The 18,788-nt window shown below is 46.3% G+C and overlaps 5 protein-coding genes across 5 annotated transcripts; 2 read left to right on the top strand and 3 right to left on the bottom strand.

Annotated features, from left to right (window-relative positions):
- Positions 1-46: 46 nt before the first annotated feature.
- BDV27DRAFT_134863 (uncharacterized protein) lies at positions 47-3,475 on the bottom strand. The gene is made up of 3 exons (XM_032068389.1): positions 3,160-3,475; positions 3,010-3,093; positions 47-2,945 (listed from the first exon to the last, which is right to left on the bottom strand). Exon 3 carries the CDS (start codon positions 2,755-2,757, stop codon positions 322-324), a length of 2,436 nt encoding a protein of 811 aa, XP_031923289.1. The 5' UTR covers positions 2,758-2,945; positions 3,010-3,093; positions 3,160-3,475; the 3' UTR covers positions 47-321.
- A 2,376-nt stretch (positions 3,476-5,851) lies between these two features.
- On the top strand, positions 5,852-8,320 carry BDV27DRAFT_134859 (YdiU domain protein). The gene is made up of 6 exons (XM_032068388.1): positions 5,852-6,416; positions 6,475-6,484; positions 6,535-6,565; positions 6,616-6,766; positions 6,820-7,925; positions 7,991-8,320. The coding sequence occupies exons 1-6, from the start codon at positions 5,954-5,956 to the stop codon at positions 8,189-8,191; spliced, it is 1,962 nt and encodes a 653-aa protein (XP_031923288.1). The 5' UTR covers positions 5,852-5,953; the 3' UTR covers positions 8,192-8,320.
- Positions 8,321-11,097: 2,777 nt separating this feature from the next.
- BDV27DRAFT_148889 (WD domain protein) lies at positions 11,098-12,810 on the bottom strand (the record flags this gene model as incomplete). The annotated part of the gene is made up of 2 exons (XM_032070981.1): positions 11,098-12,622; positions 12,683-12,810. The coding sequence occupies 2 exons, from the start codon at positions 12,808-12,810 to the stop codon at positions 11,098-11,100; spliced, it is 1,653 nt and encodes a 550-aa protein (XP_031923287.1).
- Positions 12,811-13,157: 347 nt separating this feature from the next.
- On the top strand, positions 13,158-17,054 carry BDV27DRAFT_148888 (peroxisomal membrane protein-domain-containing protein; the record flags this gene model as incomplete). The annotated part of the gene is made up of 4 exons (XM_032070980.1): positions 13,158-13,772; positions 13,935-15,296; positions 16,056-16,873; positions 16,931-17,054. 4 exons carry the CDS (start codon positions 13,158-13,160, stop codon positions 17,052-17,054), a joined length of 2,919 nt encoding a protein of 972 aa, XP_031923286.1.
- Positions 17,055-17,369: 315 nt separating this feature from the next.
- Positions 17,370-18,461, bottom strand: BDV27DRAFT_148887 (ribonuclease H2 catalytic subunit RNH201; the record flags this gene model as incomplete). Its single annotated transcript, XM_032070979.1, has 1 exon — positions 17,370-18,461. One exon carries the CDS (start codon positions 18,459-18,461, stop codon positions 17,370-17,372), a length of 1,092 nt encoding a protein of 363 aa, XP_031923285.1.
- Between the last annotated feature and the right edge of the window lie 327 nt (positions 18,462-18,788).

Below are 18,788 nucleotides of genomic sequence, written 5' to 3'. Positions count from 1 at the left end.
ATTGCTCATCTCGTATACCAATGTAGAGTAGAAGCCATTATTACTGAAAAAAAGATCATGACCGATAGAATCAACACTACTTTATGGACTGCAGAACCATATCCGTAAGAACCAGACAAAACTATATATGGCCTCTATGACAAAGGGATATAACCCATGGTATCATGCTATAATAACAGGTAGAAGTAGACTTTTGTACGCGACTTCCTCTCCAAATCCAATGACGCCAACGCAAACCGCTGGAAGAAACAGGACAACTAACAGATAATGATGAAAATTCGAAATGTGCAGAAAACGATTGTGCGATGAGAAGGTGGAGATTTATAAACAAAGCCGGCCATTCCATTCCACACCTTCCTTTTTGCACCACTCTCTTAGTATTGAGTAACCAAATCGGACAGTTTCTACTGGTGTGGTCATTCTTCCTAAAGGCAGGAAAAACTCACCAGAATAGTCACCAGGCTTGAGCCGTTGCTTCCCTTGTTCTGAAAAGTTCCTAGACCGCCTGGACCAAGTATCAGGAAATTCATGAACAAGAACGTCTTCTGAAAGTCCCTGTGAGCCTTCAAGCCATAGCCTCTGGGACTCTTTGTAGCATTCAGGCAGTCGACTCTTTAGCTCTAGTATTTCCCTTCGGTTCTTTTTGCTTTCATCGGATACAACAGTATTTCCATCACTACCGGGTGTCGGCACAGGGGTGTTTTCCCCTGGCAGAGGAGTGACCGCAAACCGCTCCAGATCAAGCGCATGGATAGCATCATAGGATGTAGCACCAAGAATCAAACAAAGGCTATGAAGCTGTGGAAAGGGGGCGCTATTTTTTTTTACCACACGCCAATAAGCGAGTATAGATAGCCAAGACGATGAGTCGCTAATCTGACGAGACAAAGTTTTGGATTGATCGTCAGCAACAAAGGCTAGAATAAAACAGAGAATAGCTTCAATAGCAGTAGCAGCCGCAAGCTTCTCATCAACATCAGTCACGAAATCTCTGGTGGTATGTCGTTCCGCGGCATGTTTTAATTCCCGCCCTAAATTCCCGTACTTTTGATATTCATCCTTCCAAGCTCGGCGCTCACCATTGCGTGACGCGTTTGACTGAAGGTTCACTTGTGACAGTGATTGTTTTACACCAGTGGCCGCATCGCCTGGTTGATATCTGATTGTCGGCTGAGAGAGCGTTCTACCATCGTTATCAACATTCTCCGAACGATAAGTTAAGTCTTTGGGATCTTTAACAGGCGTAACAGAGGCTTGTTTTGTTTTCTCCTGGTTGTGTGTTATCGCACTAAGGGTAGAAGACACTGGGGTTCGAGGTTTTTCAGAGCCCGCATTCCTAGGTGTTTGGATGCTCGGAACATGCCTTGCTTTCCCCTCAGGCCGGTATATTCTAGAGTTGGAGTTGTCCGAGGCCGTAGTCTTTGTAATAGTTTCGTTGGACCTCTTAATCAGGGTGGAATCGGGGTCAGCTATATTCTTTGCAGGTGAGCCTGGAGGCGCCATTTTCCTTTTCCCTGAAAATTTAAGGAGAGCTTCAACACGCTTTCTATTTGCTCTGCCATACTTGAGTTTCATCAGCAATTGCGGTTTCGCTGATTTCTCATGGCTGTTGGGCTTGTCATCTATTTGATACCGTAAGTTGGAGGTAGGAGTTTCGCAGAAGGAAGAAGCCACAGAGCCTTGAGTAGTAGATGGACGCTTATCAGCGACTGAATTTGGGTGTTTGCTTCGCAAACTCTGACGGCCAACCACAGAGATCGAATCTATGCTGGATGTGCCGATATCAGAGGACTTTGCTTTCTGAGTCTTGCCTTTCAACGCATCACCATTGGGAGCGTTTTTCGTCCGCGTAGGATCTGAGACAAGCGTCTCCTCACCAAGTCTAGCGAGCTCTTTCTCTATGTTTGGAGGGAGGGTGGGTGATAAGAGCCTGGGAAGTTTAGGGCTGCTTGAAGTTGGCGGAAGGGTAGGTGACAAGAGAGTTGGGAGGCCATTAGCTTTTGAGCGCCCAGGCTTATTGAACTCTGCTTCTGCTGCTTCGGCGGAGAGTTTCGGTTTCTTTAAGACTCCAATTTCGACACCCTTCCTTTCCTGCAGCCTGGAGTTCTCCGCTTCAGATTCAGCGGGCCGCTTGCGTTCCAGGGCTTCAGAACCAGCTCGAATAGAAATACGTGAAGCCGTAATTTTATCAGAGGACTTCTGCAAATTGCTTCCAGCAGGGCCGACTTTGGGAGCTCTTTGGCTGTCATCAATTACATAGTCCATTGAGAGATGGTGGCTAGAAGCTTCCTGGCCAACGGGCGAGGCTGAAGCGCCTGTCTTTCTTTTGTTTCTATAGTCGTTCAAACTAATCTTTTTCTTGACTGGCCCGCTCAATGGAGTGCCTGCTGCACCCTGGAGTCCAGATTGCTGGTCGGACATGACGTTTCCAGTCCCGTCTGACCAATCACCAACAGCCACCAGTAACGAGTCCCCTTCGTGATGTGTTAAGAAGGTCATATACTGAAGTTGATGCTCTTCTGGTGCAAATGGACCGTCATTACCCACAGCCCAATTATTGACGAAGCGACTCCCAAGGCGGAAAGGCACATCGGTAGGCACAGTTAGGAGAAAAGGATAAAGAGGAAGAACGTCTTCCTTGAGACGTTTCAGTCGCTGATCGATCGGATACTGTTCCGATGTATATGCCAGTTCACTGGGAAGTTTGGTAGTTCTTATATCATCGTCCGTGGCGCGAGAGGGCCGGTTCACCGACATTGCACTCCGTTGACTAGATGAGTATGAATGATTGACAACCGTTTAAAATGATATTATGGCAGTCGGATGTTTGAATATGCTATCTCGGTGCTCCCGTCTTTTTCGAGTCCAAGTCACTTGGACTCATGCGGTTTCGTTGTACGATAATCCGACGTGAAAAAAATAGGCAAGAGCATCACAACGATCGCCTTGTAAATTAGCTAAACCCGTGCTCTCTCTACTAGGTCAGTAATCAAGAAACCTTATACGTACAGACATGAGATCGACACGGCTCAATTTAGCTTGCTTTCCAGCTCCGTGTCACACCGCTTAGGTCTTTCAAGGAAACCCTGGCAACTGAATATACGTTCGCCGAAGCCAATCAATAACACGAAACAAACAAGGGTGATAGTCAGAGCGTACAGTCCAAGGCCGCTGGCCCATATCACTTTTTTCTATGAATGCAGGCAATGAGCGGAACCTTTCCAGCTGGAGACGGGCGGTTGTTGAGCTTCTGGTCTTCACGAGAAAGAGAACTGACGATTGACAGACGACCGATGCCAGAACGAGGCCATATGGACGGAGGGCCTTCCGTTCACTGGATGAAGACTATGCGTGGCACCCAAATGAGCTATAATGAATGGGGCAAAGTAGTAGAGGCAAAGAAGAGGAGGGGAAGATGGTAATTAAGAAAGGGGGGTGGGCGACGACAAAGGTGGGCAGAAATATAGAGAGCAACACTTCCTCATGAAGATAATTGTAATTGTTAGGGAAGGTAAACTATTCGGACTGCAGCCGAAGCGGAGACGCTTGGCAGTAAGCACACTATCAAAACCTTACTTTTTCTATCTGCTGTTTAGTATGTAATCAAGACTTCTTGAGATGTGCCTGACCTGGATACAAACAGGGACCCTTACTTCCTATGTGTTTAAATTCATAGTGTGCTCCCTGTAACTATACAAAGCTATATATTGGGTTTCTTACCCAGCCAATGCCTTTTGTGTCCACTTTTGGTATTTGAATGTTGGGGGGAGGGTAATGGGAATAACGAGAAAAGGCACCCGAGCTACTTTCTTCCCTTTTCTTCCTGCTCGCTAAATAAATAGAGTACAAGTTGCACGCAGCACAAAACGTTGCTAGTGGCTGGTTGTCGGAGTTCAAATGCTGTCGTTTAGGTTATGGCCAACCATCAACTTGGGATTTGCCTTTCGAGAAAGCTTTAGCTTCTGATGCTCCTGTTCGCCAGATGTAGGTATACCGCCTACCCCCAGCCTCGATTGGGAGATCAGAGCACGCGGATAGGTGGTGAGGCAGAGCTCTTCGCTCCTTGTAATTTTGCAGACACTGCCACAATCTTTGGAGCATACTCTTCTTAGCCAAGCTGGACAATACCCAAACTCATCGAGTGGATAACTTCCTGAGTGATGGAGGTCAATGGTCCACAACTCACTGTTCATATTCCCTGCGTTCATGAGAGGGGAAAAGTTTGCCATGTTGTAGGTACAGATATATTTGATTTACTTAAGTTGGAAGGTATAATTTCTAGCCGTTTTCTAAATGTCATCAAGGTAACTCTGTAAGTAGACACTCCTATCGAACGCGACTCCCCTGCGGCTTTGACCTCTTCCTTGATAGCCCCTGTAGGCCATTGTTAGCTCTGGCCAAGGAAGTCAACTGCAAGAGGCACCCGTCAAAAGAAAATCATGAAAATGTTTAAATCTACAGACTGCTAACAGTTCACCTGGAGCTTTTCCAGACTTGCGTTGGTCACTCTTTGGACATGTGTGGTATGAATTATGGCATTGGTCAGCACGAACAGATTCTCTCGTTCTATACCACTTTTCGTGATAACATGGCTATATTTCTTGCTCTGTAGCATATATCCCAGCTCCATAAACATGACAGTATCCAGGTTTGACGGCATACTTTATTGCATCAAGTTCACAGTTGACAGGCGGGCTCCACCATGGAGTGCCTATGCCATAACCCAGCTATGGGTAATAGGGAGATTCCGTCAATCATTAAGCTAGGAGGCCAGGAAACGTCAGTGCCCTGGACAGTTTCCAAAAGAGGAACAAGACCTCCATTGTTAGGAATAAGTTCGATGGTGTGTTAGCCAATACTCATTTCAGGTACTAGTACTCCGTAAACGTGTTGCAATTACAGAAAATGGAAGAAAAAGAAGGCTCTCCCATCCTTGAGTGACGCCACTCTGTAAAGGGAGCCAAATCATTATTATCCATAGCTAGTCAGTTTCATAGTCATTTACCTTCCTTGAGGACTTTGGCATTTGTAGGATTGCTATATATGCAATATTGGTAGTTAACGTAACTGGTAAACGAGCTGCCACTGTAAGCGGCCCGCCCTCTTCTGTTTTCCATAGTAAACAGCCTATTTTTAGGCAATAATATCTCAACCAATTCAGTTTATCTCTACTTGAAAATTAAAATATAACTTATTATGCAGTAGAATAATTATATATAAACAGTATAAATCTTTTTAGATACTTACTACTAAGCTAAGGTAGAATATACTATATTTTATAGTATATAGTAAGTGTGATTCCCACTAGGAGTCACCTAACCCGCTCGACCAAAAGGCTCACAATTGAATCCTGAACAAGGATTCAATCGGTTAGGTGATATATATATAGGGTGGTTACTACCCAGAACCACATAAGGATATATATATTCCAGGGCTCTTTTTTACTTAAGTTTAATTTATATATAAGAAATATAATAATATTAGTACAATACCTTGATTGTAAACTGATATATCTAATAATGGTTGAGAATCTTGAGATATTATTGCTTAAAAATAGGCTGTTTACTATGGAAAACAGAAGAGGGCGGGCCGCTTACAGTGGCGGCTCGTTTACCAGTTACGTTAAGGCACTATTAAATATTCATTCCCACCTGAAGGCGTGTGTCGTTGCTGATCATAATCATCTTTACTCATCGCCTCCCACTAGTATGTTACGTTTTGATCATATGACCTACTGTTGGGGGGGAAACTCCAGTCCTAGTCACGGAGCGCAAATGATGTCACACCTCCGCTTTTAGCTTACGAGTATACTATTCCGATACCCGTCTTCTCCGCAATCATACTCCGTACAGAAGAGCGAATTATTCTCTGCGGTCATTACAACTTAGCGTTATACTAGGCGGCTTCTCTCATTCTTCACACCGCCTCATCCATTGCCTTGTGAGAGGTCCTCATGGTTCTTGCTACGCCACGTCTCTTCCTAAGCCGCCATCGTCATTATATGTCTTTTTGCAATACTCTGCACCAGACACGAACTGTCCGGAATCGATTGGGACAGATGGCTACGCAACTCTCGGACCCTGCAAAGGGGTTTTCGTTGGAGGACCTCCCAAAATCCAATATTTTCACTACCAAACTGCCGCCAGACCCTGCTTTCGAGACTCCCAAGATCTCCCATGGAGCTCCGAGGGAAGCTCTCGGTCCGCGCTTGGTGAAAGGCGCCTTATACACCTTTGTTCGCCCCGAGCCGGCTAATGAGACGGAGCTTCTAGATGTCAGCCCCAAAGCAATGGCGGACTTGGGATTAAAGTCAGGAGAAGAGCTTACACCTCAGTTTAAAGCGGTAGTGTCTGGGAATCACTTTTTTTGGACTGAGGAGAACGGAGGCATCTACCCATGGGCGCAATGCTATGGAGGTAATGTAGACCTTTCAATAGACTCACACGCTGGCCGCGGTTAGTTAACGATGCGAAGGATGGCAATTGTATGTTGTCTTTGTACCTATACTACGATGCGGAAGTTGACAGGATACAGCGGCTCATGGGCTGGGCAGCTTGGGGATGGGGTAAGCTTTGTTTCCTGACCTTACCTCTGACCTGGATTGACCTCAAGTAGCGTGCTATCAGCTTATTCGAGAGCACCAACCCCAATACGTGCATTCGATATGAATTGCAGCTCAAAGGAGCTGGGAGGACACCATACTCACGTTTTGCAGATGGAAAATCAGTCCTTCGATCTAGCATCCGCGAGTATGTTGTGTCGGAAGGTACCAAACCAACAGCCGCGTAATACTACCGGTCTAGCTAACGACGAGCATAGCGCTCTCTGCACTTGGTGTGCCAACTACCAGAGCCTTGTCGATCACTCTACTGCCCGAGTCCAAAGTTTTACGCGAGCGTATTGAACCTGGAGCTATAGTGGCCCGGTTTGCCGAATCCTGGCTGAGAATAGGAACATTCGACCTTCTCCGCGCACGCGGTGACAGGGATCTAATCAGAAGACTAGCTACATATGTTGCCGAAGATGTATTTCACGGCTGGGAAGCTCTACCGGCTGCAGTACCTCTAGGTGAAGATCAGCCCACCGATGCCGTTAATAATCCAGCAAGAGGCGTGCCGTGGGACGTGGTTCAAAAACACGAAGGAGTCGAAGAAAATCGGTTTGCAAGGCTATATAGAGAGGTTGCACGACGAAATGCGAAGACTGTGGCTGCGTGGCAATCATATGGCTTCATGAATGGCGTATTGAACACCGACAACACATCAATCTATGGCTTGTCGCTTGATTACGGCCCGTTCGCTTTCATGGACAACTTTGATCCTCAATACACACCAAACCACGATGACCATCTGTTAAGGTACTCGTATAAAAACCAGCCAACTATTATTTGGTGGAACTTGGTTAGACTTGGAGAATCCTTAGGAGAGCTCATTGGGGTAGGAGCTAAAGTTGATGAAGAGAGCTTTCTGAAAGAAGGAGTAACCGAAAATACCGCTCCAGCTATCGTCAAACTTGCAGAACAAATTATTGAAAGGACGGGTGAAGAGTTCAGGACTGTATTTTTGAATGAATACAAGCGGCTAATGGGCGGAAGACTAGGACTAAAGACTCAGAAAGAGTCAGATTTTCAGGACCTCTTTTCAGAAATGCTTGACACATTGGAGGCTTTAGAGCTGGACTTCAACCATTTTTTCCTGCGGCTTTCTCATGTACCGCTCAGCGCCCTCGACACCGAAGAAAAACGGAAAGAAGCTGCATCAATATTTTTCCATAATGAAGGATGTGGCGGGATCGGGTACACAGAAGATTCTGCAAAGGAGCGCATCGCAAATTGGCTCGAGCGCTGGAGACTGAGGATTCTTGAGGATTGGGGGCCCCATAGTGATGTGGAGCGACAGAAGGCTATGAAAACAGTGAATCCAAAGGTGAGTGAGTCTTGTAGTCCCTCAAGTTTAGTCAGATTACCTCTCTAACGGTGGCAATTCACTAGTTCTTGCCTCGCGGATGGATACTCGACGAAGTTATCGATCGAGTAGAACGTCAGGGAGATCGGGAGATCCTCGGCTGCGTAATGCAAATGGCCCTAAACCCCTTCCAAGAGGATTGGGGATGGAACAAAGAGGAGGAGGAACGCTTCTGTGGAGATGTTCCTCGATACAAGCGGGCCATGATGTGCAGCTGCAGCTCTTAGGTATTATAAGTCAACGGTCATCCAAATTATATTTTCGCTGTTCCGTGAACTGTAGTATATCTGTATATATTCTGATAGCGGTGTCCGAAGTGTAGGCAAGAATGTATTACATGCCAATGCACTTTGAATTCGGACTCATGCCATCAAATGCGGCGGACAAAGATTTCAGCCTCCGAATCGTCGTGCTCCCCCCATACGAATTTTAGAGAAACCTACAATTGAGCAAAAGGCCTAGAGGAGTCCCAGAAAGTCAAGAATACTCCCAGTAGTTGAGACATCAACTGAATCGATTTATTTTACTTGCTGCCATCCTCATTACACACAAAAGAAGCCTGCCACGTTTGTCGTCCTGCAACCTAGACCACTTGCCATATCACTGCCGACGTAATTTCTGTCCACGTCTTGGAAATCGAAGGCAAATATCACAGATACAATGTATTGGCACGCGAGTACTCATGAATATCATGCTCATGGTAGGGACGGGCAAAACCCACCAAGACCAGGGCTCTGAGCCAAGCCTTGATCTGGCTACACGAGAAAGCAGAAATATGAGAGTTCGAGTGGTTCGAAGAGCGCGTGCTCAGTCCATGAGAAAGCCTCTAAAGCCTCGTCTCGTGTATATACTGGCGCAGCAAATTAGACGAACAACCCAAATTGGTTTCTGACCTAATTAGGACAGGCAGCTTGAACGTGGCCTGGCTGCTTGCAGTTATAGCAAACCCGTTCACCCTTGGCTTCAGTGGGACAATCCCGCGAAACATGTCCAACTTCTCCACCTATATTTGAGGGGTCAGTACACACTCGCATAAGAGATAACGAAGAAAGGAGAGAATAGTAAGGATTCGAAAATGAAGACTAGAATGTGAAAGTCCCTCCCATTGGCGTAGATGTGACATATTGCATAACGCAGGGGAAAGCTTACAGTTGTAACACTTCTGACCATGGGTGCAGTCACGAGCCATGTGACCGAAGCCACCGCAAGAGTAGCAAGTCTGTTGACGGCCACCAAATCCACTCCCACCCTGAGAACAGTTCCTTGCAATGTGGCCCACGCGGCCGCACTTATAACATTCCTGACCACCGGTAGCACCACTGTAGCCATCTCCCGAGGCTGTCTGAGGACATTCACGGGAGATATGGCCAACGCCGCCGCAGCGGTAGCAGGACTTCTCCTTAGGCGCTACTGTGCATTCGCGGCCTAGCAGAGGGGAGGTCGTCAGATAAGTTGCGCTTATTACTGTACAGTATATTTCATAGTATCCACTTACTAACATGTCCCTGTCCTGCAATTGATTTTCAAACCGTTAGACAAGACGCAATGAATATTACCACGAGGAAGAGTGTTGGGATTGTAAAACCCGCTAATGAGGTGCAAATAAAGTATAAGCTGGCAGGATATAGCATACCGCCACAGTTGTAACTTTGATTATTCCATTAGTGAATGTAAACTATGACTAGAGGAAAGAGGAATAAACAATACCAAGTTGGGGTGCCCTTCTTGGGACAGTCACGGGCCTATGAGTCCAGGTCCGTGAGATTATGGTTTGATGAAAAGTGAATGATGAAATACATAATCAATGTCCTTTGCACTAGTGACCTGGGGAGAAATTACCTGATGGGAAGCATCGCCACCTGTTGTATAGAAGATGTTAGTTCAATTTCTTTAGTGACCTACGAGAGTGGCACCGATTTTCAGTTCCACACTTCTTGCGAGAAAAGATCAAACAGGCGCTAACTGAGTGAAATAAAAATCAAGCAAGACAGGCAATGTGAAGGAAGGGAAACCTTTCAGCGTGAATCGCAAGGCGAGGGCACAGAAGCTAGACACCAAAATTGGAGCGAGCGCCAGGAAAGCGAGGCCGCTAGAGTAGTAAAAACTCACAGTTGAAACATCCACGACCTCCGGTTTGGAAACTCATATTGATCGAATCTAGCAGATATTCTGGGTAGATTGAATGGTAGCGAAACTATTATTGAATGAGCAGAATTTTTTTTTCTTAAGAAAGGAGTAGGAAAGAGACCACAATAATAACGGTAGAGATTGATTGATTGATTGATGAGAAATTTAATGCAGATAATATGCCCAAGGCGGTGCGCGGGGACGAGAAATTGAATTTAATTTATTTAATCAAATTAAATTCGCTTGCCGTGCGGTTCCTGCAGAGCTCCCATCTTTTTAGTTAGACTGCAATTCTGTGGTACGAAACTTCTGCATTTAACCTTACCCTTTTGATTTCGTTATTATCCTTTACAAACCCTCTCTCCCTCGTCCTCTTTTGCTTATCCCATAAATCAAATGGAAAGGAAAAGCAGCAGAAAAGAAATCAACTGAATGATAAACAAGACTTAGTCGGAGGGTTGTATTTCACCGAAAGCAACCGGTGCTTTCATCTGAGGATCTCAAAAGTCCGGCCGTACTGGGGACAAGACCAAGGAATGTATGAAACGATCTTTTGAGTTGCATTCCATTTAACATTCATCATTCCCCGTAACGTGTCCAATTATCTTTAAAAGAAACAGAATGGTTGAGCGAAGGCCGTTGTCGCAGTGAGGAGGCTCTGGAGAGATGGCACGGGGAAAGCTTTACCAGCCCAAATCACCGGAGTGGTTTACTAAATATTTAAACGTAGTCTAAGAGAGGAACGTTTTTTTTGTCCCTATCTCCGCGGGGGCACTGCTAGTATATGATAGGGGCTCCTGTTCAATCTGAGCAATTCATGCAGTTAAATAATACACCCTCCCAAGGTTCTCAGATGAACACCTTGTGATTAATTAGAGCCAACCACTCTGCTTCAATCACTCCGGAGTATTATAGAAGTTTGGTTCATACCAGAGGAAATCTCTCTTTGATTCTTTCTGTTTTGGACGGTGTAAACCGTCCTGTTCTTTTAGCTCTACCCACTGAATCATGTGAAGTCATATAATTCTAGAAGTTGGTTTCCGATATTCCGTTCTCGTAGCAGAAGCACACGCTCATCATCAAATCCAATGCAGCCTCGTATCCCGTCCAATTCGTATGACCTTTCCAGAGAAGAGGACTGATCCCCACTGACCTCGCAACGAGAGACTCCTGATAATACACCGAAGTTCTCATACTTCCGACATTGCTTGTTCTCAGGGCTAACTTGGATGCTTTTTTCCTCTAATATCCTTTGCGTTCCGAAATAAGAGATCAATGGCTCGAGTTCCCATATTCGAATTTCATCACCACGAGAGCTAACAGATACTGCTTTACCGTGATCACCGACTTGTACGGCTGCAACCGACGTGGTGTGGCCCCAGAGTCTCTGGCCGCCTTTGACATGAAGATTTGTTGTTGTAGAAACAACAAGGTACACAGTCAAGGTGTTGTCTGCGTGAGAGGTCAAGAGGTACGGGTGCGAATAGGAGATCGAAGTTGGAGGCTGTCGATGTAAAATCGATGGCCCAGTAGGCCACTCATACAGATCACTGCTCAGTGAAAGTTGTTGCTCGTCTGATACCCGGCTAGAGGGGCGTAACGGTATCGCACCATATTGACAGTCCACTGTGGTTGTGAGTCGCGAGCTGATCTGCTGGCCGCCTCTATTGAAATGTAGTTCTTGTACCCCTATGGACCAACCACAACCGATGTGGTAAAAGCTGTACGCTATGGAAGCTATGATTTCTGAGCCTGCAACACGCACAGACAATGACATGGGCGCCAATATGCTTTCGGCTTTGAGTGTTGCAAGGATGTAGGCCTTCTCCATCAATTCGACGGGATTGTGGTCCGAGTTCTCATTGATAGTTTGGATACCAAATAACGATAGCACATTGCATTGGGATACCATTAAGATATACGGGAATGACAGAGCCATCCCTGTTATTGCCCGATCAGTGGAAGTAGTGTACGTGAGTCCCAACTTCAATCGTAAGGCTCTAATGTCCATGTTATACACACTAAAACAACCGCTTTTAAATCCGACAGCAATTCTGGCCACATTTTGCTGTGAACAGTAAGTTGCTTTTAATGACGTGGGTACTATAGATGCTTGTGTGGTGGCGTTCGTGAAAGGTACACTTGCTAAGCAAGAGTTTGTATTGTCCGCGTGCCAAACTCTAAGCCCATGAGCGGAATCTGCTACAAACACAAGCCCAGCACAAAATTGTACCAAGATTGGTGGTTGTGGAGATTGAGGCAACTCAACTGCGGTTACACGGCATATCCCCTTGGACCAATTGTGTCTAAGGCGATATTGTTTTTTCCAATTTGTATTGCTGCCTTCTCTTGCCAGATGACTGTGGTCAAGCCACGTAGATACTTTAGGCGAGTATTCAAGCCTCGAAAGTTGAGGGGTGGCACGTCTCACTCTCGGTAAGCGACGTGCTCGAGGTCGTACCCATCGAGAATAATACTGTCGCTTCCATAGCTCCGAGTCTCCGGCTAAAGTGTGGAAGCGACGGGACACTCTAAAGGGGAAGAAGTAGGTTAGATTTCTGCCAGATTGAGTCCCTACTGAGTAAGCATACCTCTGACATTTTAGCAAAGCGGGTATCGGTAGGTAAGATAGGATATGCAATAAAACTTCATCGCTTAAGAATGAGAGGTAGTCGCTAGTTTGGGATATACGCCGCCGTTTTGGCGATGGATAAGTCATGGTATCACCGTCATCACGTCTTTTCGACATGCTGCTAGCAGCTTTCTTTTTCATATAAAAATAATACAAAAAAATATGTATGGACTTAAGAAAAGTCACAAGAATGAAGACTCCTTGAAACTGTGTATTAAGGAGATGGTTTTGGACACCACGGAGTATGATGGGTGTCTGATAAGGACGCTTATCTAAAGGGCGATAAACGATAATTTCAAGACTAAAAACAGGCCAAGCCCAGAACCCGCCTAGGGTCACGGGTATGACGTCCTTTGAATAAGTACTGCCGCGCTCCCCAAGACTCCTGAAAATATGTATATCCATTACCTTTCATGGGACTACTCTCATTTACCATGGAAACTCTAAAGCAACTTCATGCCTCTGTGGCTCAGAGCTTCGAGAAATCTTTCGATGATGCATACAGCGATTTGACTGCTGTGCTTACCATTCGTGACAGAAAAGTCGCCGCGGCAGAAGAGAGACTCAGGGCTACGGAGGATGCCCGAAGTAAAGCCGTGGCCGAGATCGAGAGGCTGAATATTGAGGTTACCCATTTACGAGAAGAAATAAGCCGTAATGACATTGGCCTAGATGGTGCTGAAGTCTCTGTGAGCGAGTCTCAATTGGAGGAAGCATATGCGCCGCAGCGTGTTTTGAGTCTGTGTGATGACCACAATCTCTTGTCGCGGGAATATAGTGCTAAAGAGATGCGAATTGTCAATGGAAAATATGCTGCACTATATGGAGATGCACAAACACTCGCAAAGGCGTGTAAGGGTCTCAGACAACAGATCAAGCGGCATAAGAGAAAGCTGGAACACTGGAGCAAATGTCTCAAGCGGGATGAGTTTACACTGGTGCTGAATGGTGTCGCTGCCAAATTTCAACGTGTGAAGAACATCGCAAATGAAGACCATGATGGCTTTCCAACAGCAGAGTCGGTACCTGCAAATGGCATGTCAGTGCCGGTTAGTCACAATGCAGCAGACGGGGCTCCTGGGCTCTTGGGTTTACCTAGGCCTGAGCTGGGTGAAGTTTGTACGTCTGTCATTTGCGGCGAATATAGAATATCAGAGAACAACTTTGGACAGCCCCTGCAGACTGAACCCCCAGAAGTAATTTTGACACAGTCCGGTCTTCCTTTCAAGAACGAAGGTATCGATACATCAGCGAGGCAGAGTCACCCGGGATTGAAGAGGAAACGCGGGATTTTACCCGAATCTGGGGCATTAGCTCGTTATAGTGGCTTGAGGGAAAGGGAATCGAAACCGCCCATTACTATCAAAAGCGAAAGTATGCTCTCTAGTCCCGTGCGAAACATTTCCCAACACGTCGAAACAATTGAAACCCAAGATTTGGATGAAGTTGGCGGCACTGTCGAGACACCGACCAAAGAGATGGTCATTGATGCATATCAAAAATCCCAAACAGACCCTTCGACTATTCATTCGCCATCATCTCGAGAACCAGCGCCTCAGGATAATCACTGCCTAGCATCAGGCCACATGCTTCTTAATGGATCCACAGCACCTCAATCAGTGGATGACAATGCTAGCATTATGCATGGTTCTGCTCGATGGCCAGAAAAAAAGCCAGTAGTAATCCCGAGGGCGCCCAAGCATGCTATATCGTGCGTAGCTGAGGATGGTGAACAAATGTACCCCACAGCACATGCAGGAAGGACACCGCTGAAGGCGGATTTTTGCTACCTATCAGCAGCTTTAAGTTCCAAAGGTGTCTCATACCGTTTGCAGGACTTATTGGAGAAACCGCTGCCTCCTAGGCCACTGTTGCATTTAGCGAAGGATAATGGTAACGCGAACGATACCAAAAGGCACAAACAGCACGAATTTCATGCTGATCACGAAGCATCTGAGTATAATACACCTTTACCTACTGATACAACGGCAGTATTGGATTCTTCGCAAGCCAACAAACGGCCGACTAAACAACAATTATCAACCAATGCCCTAATTTCCGACCGAGCTAAATCTAATTCCATTGAAATGCATCCAGAGGATGGACCTTATCGAGCTCTGCCACTGCACCGGCTCGAGCTTAGTCATTTCAGGATAAACCCTGACTATAACGAAGGGCTCGAGTATGCATATAACACTGTTACCCGCAAGAAAAAAGAACGCAAGTGCATCAAGGGATGCACGCGCCCTGATTGCTGTGGAGAAAAATTCTTAGTCATGGCACGCCTTGCTGGTCTACGAACTGACTCTACAGTCTCTTGTCGAGAAGATGACCAGAAAATCCTAGAAGACTACTTGGGAGAAGATAAGCATTTACTTGATGGGCTTGGTGAAAAGGACCGCCAGAAGCTCCTTGATGAGGCAAAAGCAAGGCTGATCGCCAACTGTTTTGGGAAACATAGAAATCATCATCCACGTCCGGCTACGCCGCCAGGGTTTTGGCGCACGGATATGCCTGACACACAAGAACTAGAATTTGACCATGAGGAGGCAAGAAGGCTTGAGAGAGATAAAGTAAAAGAACGATATAGAGAAGCAATGCGCCCGGGTGGCCTTTGGAAATACGCGGATGAGTGAGCCTATGGGCGAGGGCCGGAACGAGGCACCTGAGTGGTGATTGCTATGGAGGAAGTAGATATTTGATCTCTACTATGGTTCTTGAGATTAGGGGTATAACTCTAACATCAAGAGAATATCAATGGCTTGGAGCTTTGAATAGCCAACTTTGCCCTAGTTAGTTACATCTAAAGGTGGACTGAGTAATAGTAGATAGTCCGAACGGAACCTCGGCACATATTCCTTGGCATGCGGAGAGCACGTGTTGCATATATCCCTGTCACTTGTTGATTTGCTCAACTTCATCCCCATACTTTGTTGTTACGTTCTCCTTCTTCCTGAGGCTAATAGGGGCTCGCTTACTACACAAAATACGTTCTTCATTGATTATGGATTCAACGCGGAACTGCAGAGGATCAGTCCCCTCGACGCTTTTGAGACCATCTAAATGGTTACCATTGTACGAGGACTTCGTGACTAAGAACGCTAGCTCGGTAGGTCAAGTAGAGTCGGCGTTGAGGTCTCTCACATACATAATCCCGGGTTCGTTTCAGGGTAATCTACTTATACATATACGTATACAAAAACTGATGCCTACGAACAACACAGGACGATACAGAGATTCGGAGATCTCGTCAGAGTGCGGTATATATACCGCCAACTTCAAACACGAACTAGATTTCTAACATTGTTCATCCAGTACATTCTTCTGTACAGCTCCTTTCGCTGTATCATGATTCCCTTGTTTCTCGAGTCATCTCTAGACTTCCATCGACCATCTCTCGACCGGCACCCACTCCACATTCCCGCTATACAAAGTACTGGACGTCCCACTCCTCGCTTTACCATAAGGTCGCCATCGCCCTTCAAATGGTTCAGTACACAGAACTACTTTGGGAAATGATCGCGCGGCGTCGAGGTGAAAAAGTTCGCTGGCGAGTTGTTATCCTCATCGAATGTATCAAAGCAATATGTCGTTTGTTTCTGCTACGTCTCACAAACTCGAGGCCGCTAGTCAGCCCTCCATTACCAGAGCGCGATGTCGACCCGAGATCTGCGGAAGAGGAGGAAGGCGATTGGAACGGGATGCAAACGCCAGTAAGCGAGCGGTCTTCGGACCTGAGCTGGGCCATGCCTCGTACGGGACTGTCGCTTCCTTGCCTTCCGGATGTGAACGACGTCTCAAATTTTTTAATATCGAAAGTACTTACTGCTGATGATATCAAGCCGCCCAAGGCCCTTTTGCACCGAGTCACTGGTCAAGGCCAGCTGGCAGAAGTATTGTACATTTTGCGGCCAGTAGCCTATGCACTAGCGATGCAAAGATGGAATGGCAATAAACGAAGTTGGAGGCCTTGGCTCATTGGATTTGGCATGGAGTATGGCTGCCGACAACTTGCCAAAACCGATTTTCGAGAGAGACTTGCTGGTGGCCTTCGTGGCCTGACAGGTCTGGAGCGCGAGGAATTGAGAAAGAGAGGATGGGCTATGGGATGGTGGTTCATGAGAGGCGCTCTCTATGAAAACTTGACCAAGTATGAGCGCTTATTACTACCACTAATCAATGCCATTGTTTTGCTAACTCTAACCAGGCCGTGGTTGAAAGGGTTAACTGGGAAGATGAAAGGGAAACCACTGCTTGACTTGGTAGGCAGTGTTGTCGAAGATTATGAATACCTGTGGGACAATTACTACTTTTCAACAGCGACTTTATGAGCTGAAGTATCTCATCTTGCTGCCTTCACCGAACTAAGTCTCGCCAATATCCCCGTCGACTCCTCGAACTAGGATATTGAAAGGAGTGAAATTGATTTGATACCCAATGGATCCTAGCATTCTTGTCTCCCTCCGTTCATTGATGACACATTTTCTTTATCTGTTTCTCCCCCGTTCCTTTATATCCTTTTGGCGTTTTCTAATATTGTTTGATACTTTCGCGATCTTCTTGCACATTTAGCGTCTTATATTTATACATTCTAGGGTGTCACACATCGCTATCGCAATTTCATATTGGAAGAGTGCTATTTCTGCTTAGAGGACCTCTGCTGTCTTCTGCCCAAACCAATCTCGCAACTCTTGATTGGTTCCCTTCGGAGCTTCAGAAGACGTCAAAAGGAAATCTCGAAGTTGTGTGTTTTCTTCATCAAGCGGCCAGTCCACCTTCATCCCCCCCTTCATCTCAAGCATTTCTTTCGAAGTGCCCCAGCTGAACCGGCATTCATTACCCCACCCGAATATGGGATCCATATTCCTTCGGAGCCAGCTTACGCACTTCGAATCAGAGGGATAACCGCTGCCCCAACTGTCAGTAGAAGTTGCCTGTGAAGGGTCATCGGATTGTTGGGCCTCCACTATATCTTCATGGCAGAGTTCCAAGGCTACATCTCGGGTCACTTTCGCAACAACACTTGCAGCACTAACACAAGGGTACAAAGAGTCGGCCTTTTTAGCCACTGTAATTTTTAGTGACGGAAAAACCCGCTCCAGCTTCTGCTGATAGGTGGCCGGGTTTCCAATTGTGTCAATATACACCTCTCTAATGTCAACTTTGCGACCCTCCACAATCTCTCGAATGAGTTCCACAGTAGCGTCCATGGCTTGTGCATTCAAGTTATACATCCCCGCACCAGGGCGCATCATGCCTGATGAAATATCTCTTGCGGATAAAAGTCTAGTTGCCCATCCACATGACTCGAACAAGGGAGTCCCTGGGGTGCAGAGCAGACGCATTAAATTGGCGCGTACACCAGGTGTTAGAACCTTGCTGTCATTGAAGCTGTAATCGCGTGCAAGGAGGGAGTGGTGAAGGTCATGTGGCAAATAGAAAGCACTGTATACCATAGGACCCAAAACCGGCCCACGACCTGCCTCATCAACACCCAAAACGAAATAGCTCTCCGGGTAGCTTTCAGTCGGTGTGGAATCATCTATGGCCATCTCGTCAGCTTTAAAAGCATGTGAACTCGGTTGGCGGGTTGCGATTGTGGCAGGGCATGGCGAATAGTAGGAATAAGAATCTCCCACATACAACCGTGGGCGGTTTATATTGGGAGGGATGAAAAGGCCCGCAGAAGTGATCGTCCCTTGAGAGTTGAACGAGGGAGGCTGAGTCGGTTCTCCCATGCTAGCTTGTCTCATGATAAATACTGCTGGCTAGGGATAAAGAACTATAAACAAAGACGAAAGCATTTCTATGGAAGTAAAGGACTTCTTGTAAGCTAAGAAGGTTGTGCTCTAGACGCGTCCCAAACCATTCCGGACTAGCGGCGCTTCCGCGCGTGTCGCCGCCTATCTTGAATTCCCAACTCCCCTCCACAGCGCTTCACTAGCTTTCCGTCTCCTCCCAATTAAAATTTACCCTTGTTGCTAACGGGGATTCCCTTTTCTTTCATTGCTTTTCTTTTTACGGTACCTAATCCAAAATATTCTTTTTTTTTTTTTTTTTTTTTT

This window comes from Aspergillus caelatus (genome assembly GCF_009193585.1).
Source record: "Aspergillus caelatus strain CBS 763.97 unplaced genomic scaffold BDV27scaffold_223, whole genome shotgun sequence".
Lineage (NCBI taxonomy): Eukaryota > Fungi > Ascomycota > Eurotiomycetes > Eurotiales > Aspergillaceae > Aspergillus > Aspergillus caelatus.
Note: the sequence above shows the minus strand (reverse complement) of the source record. Positions and strands in the feature narration are given on the sequence as shown.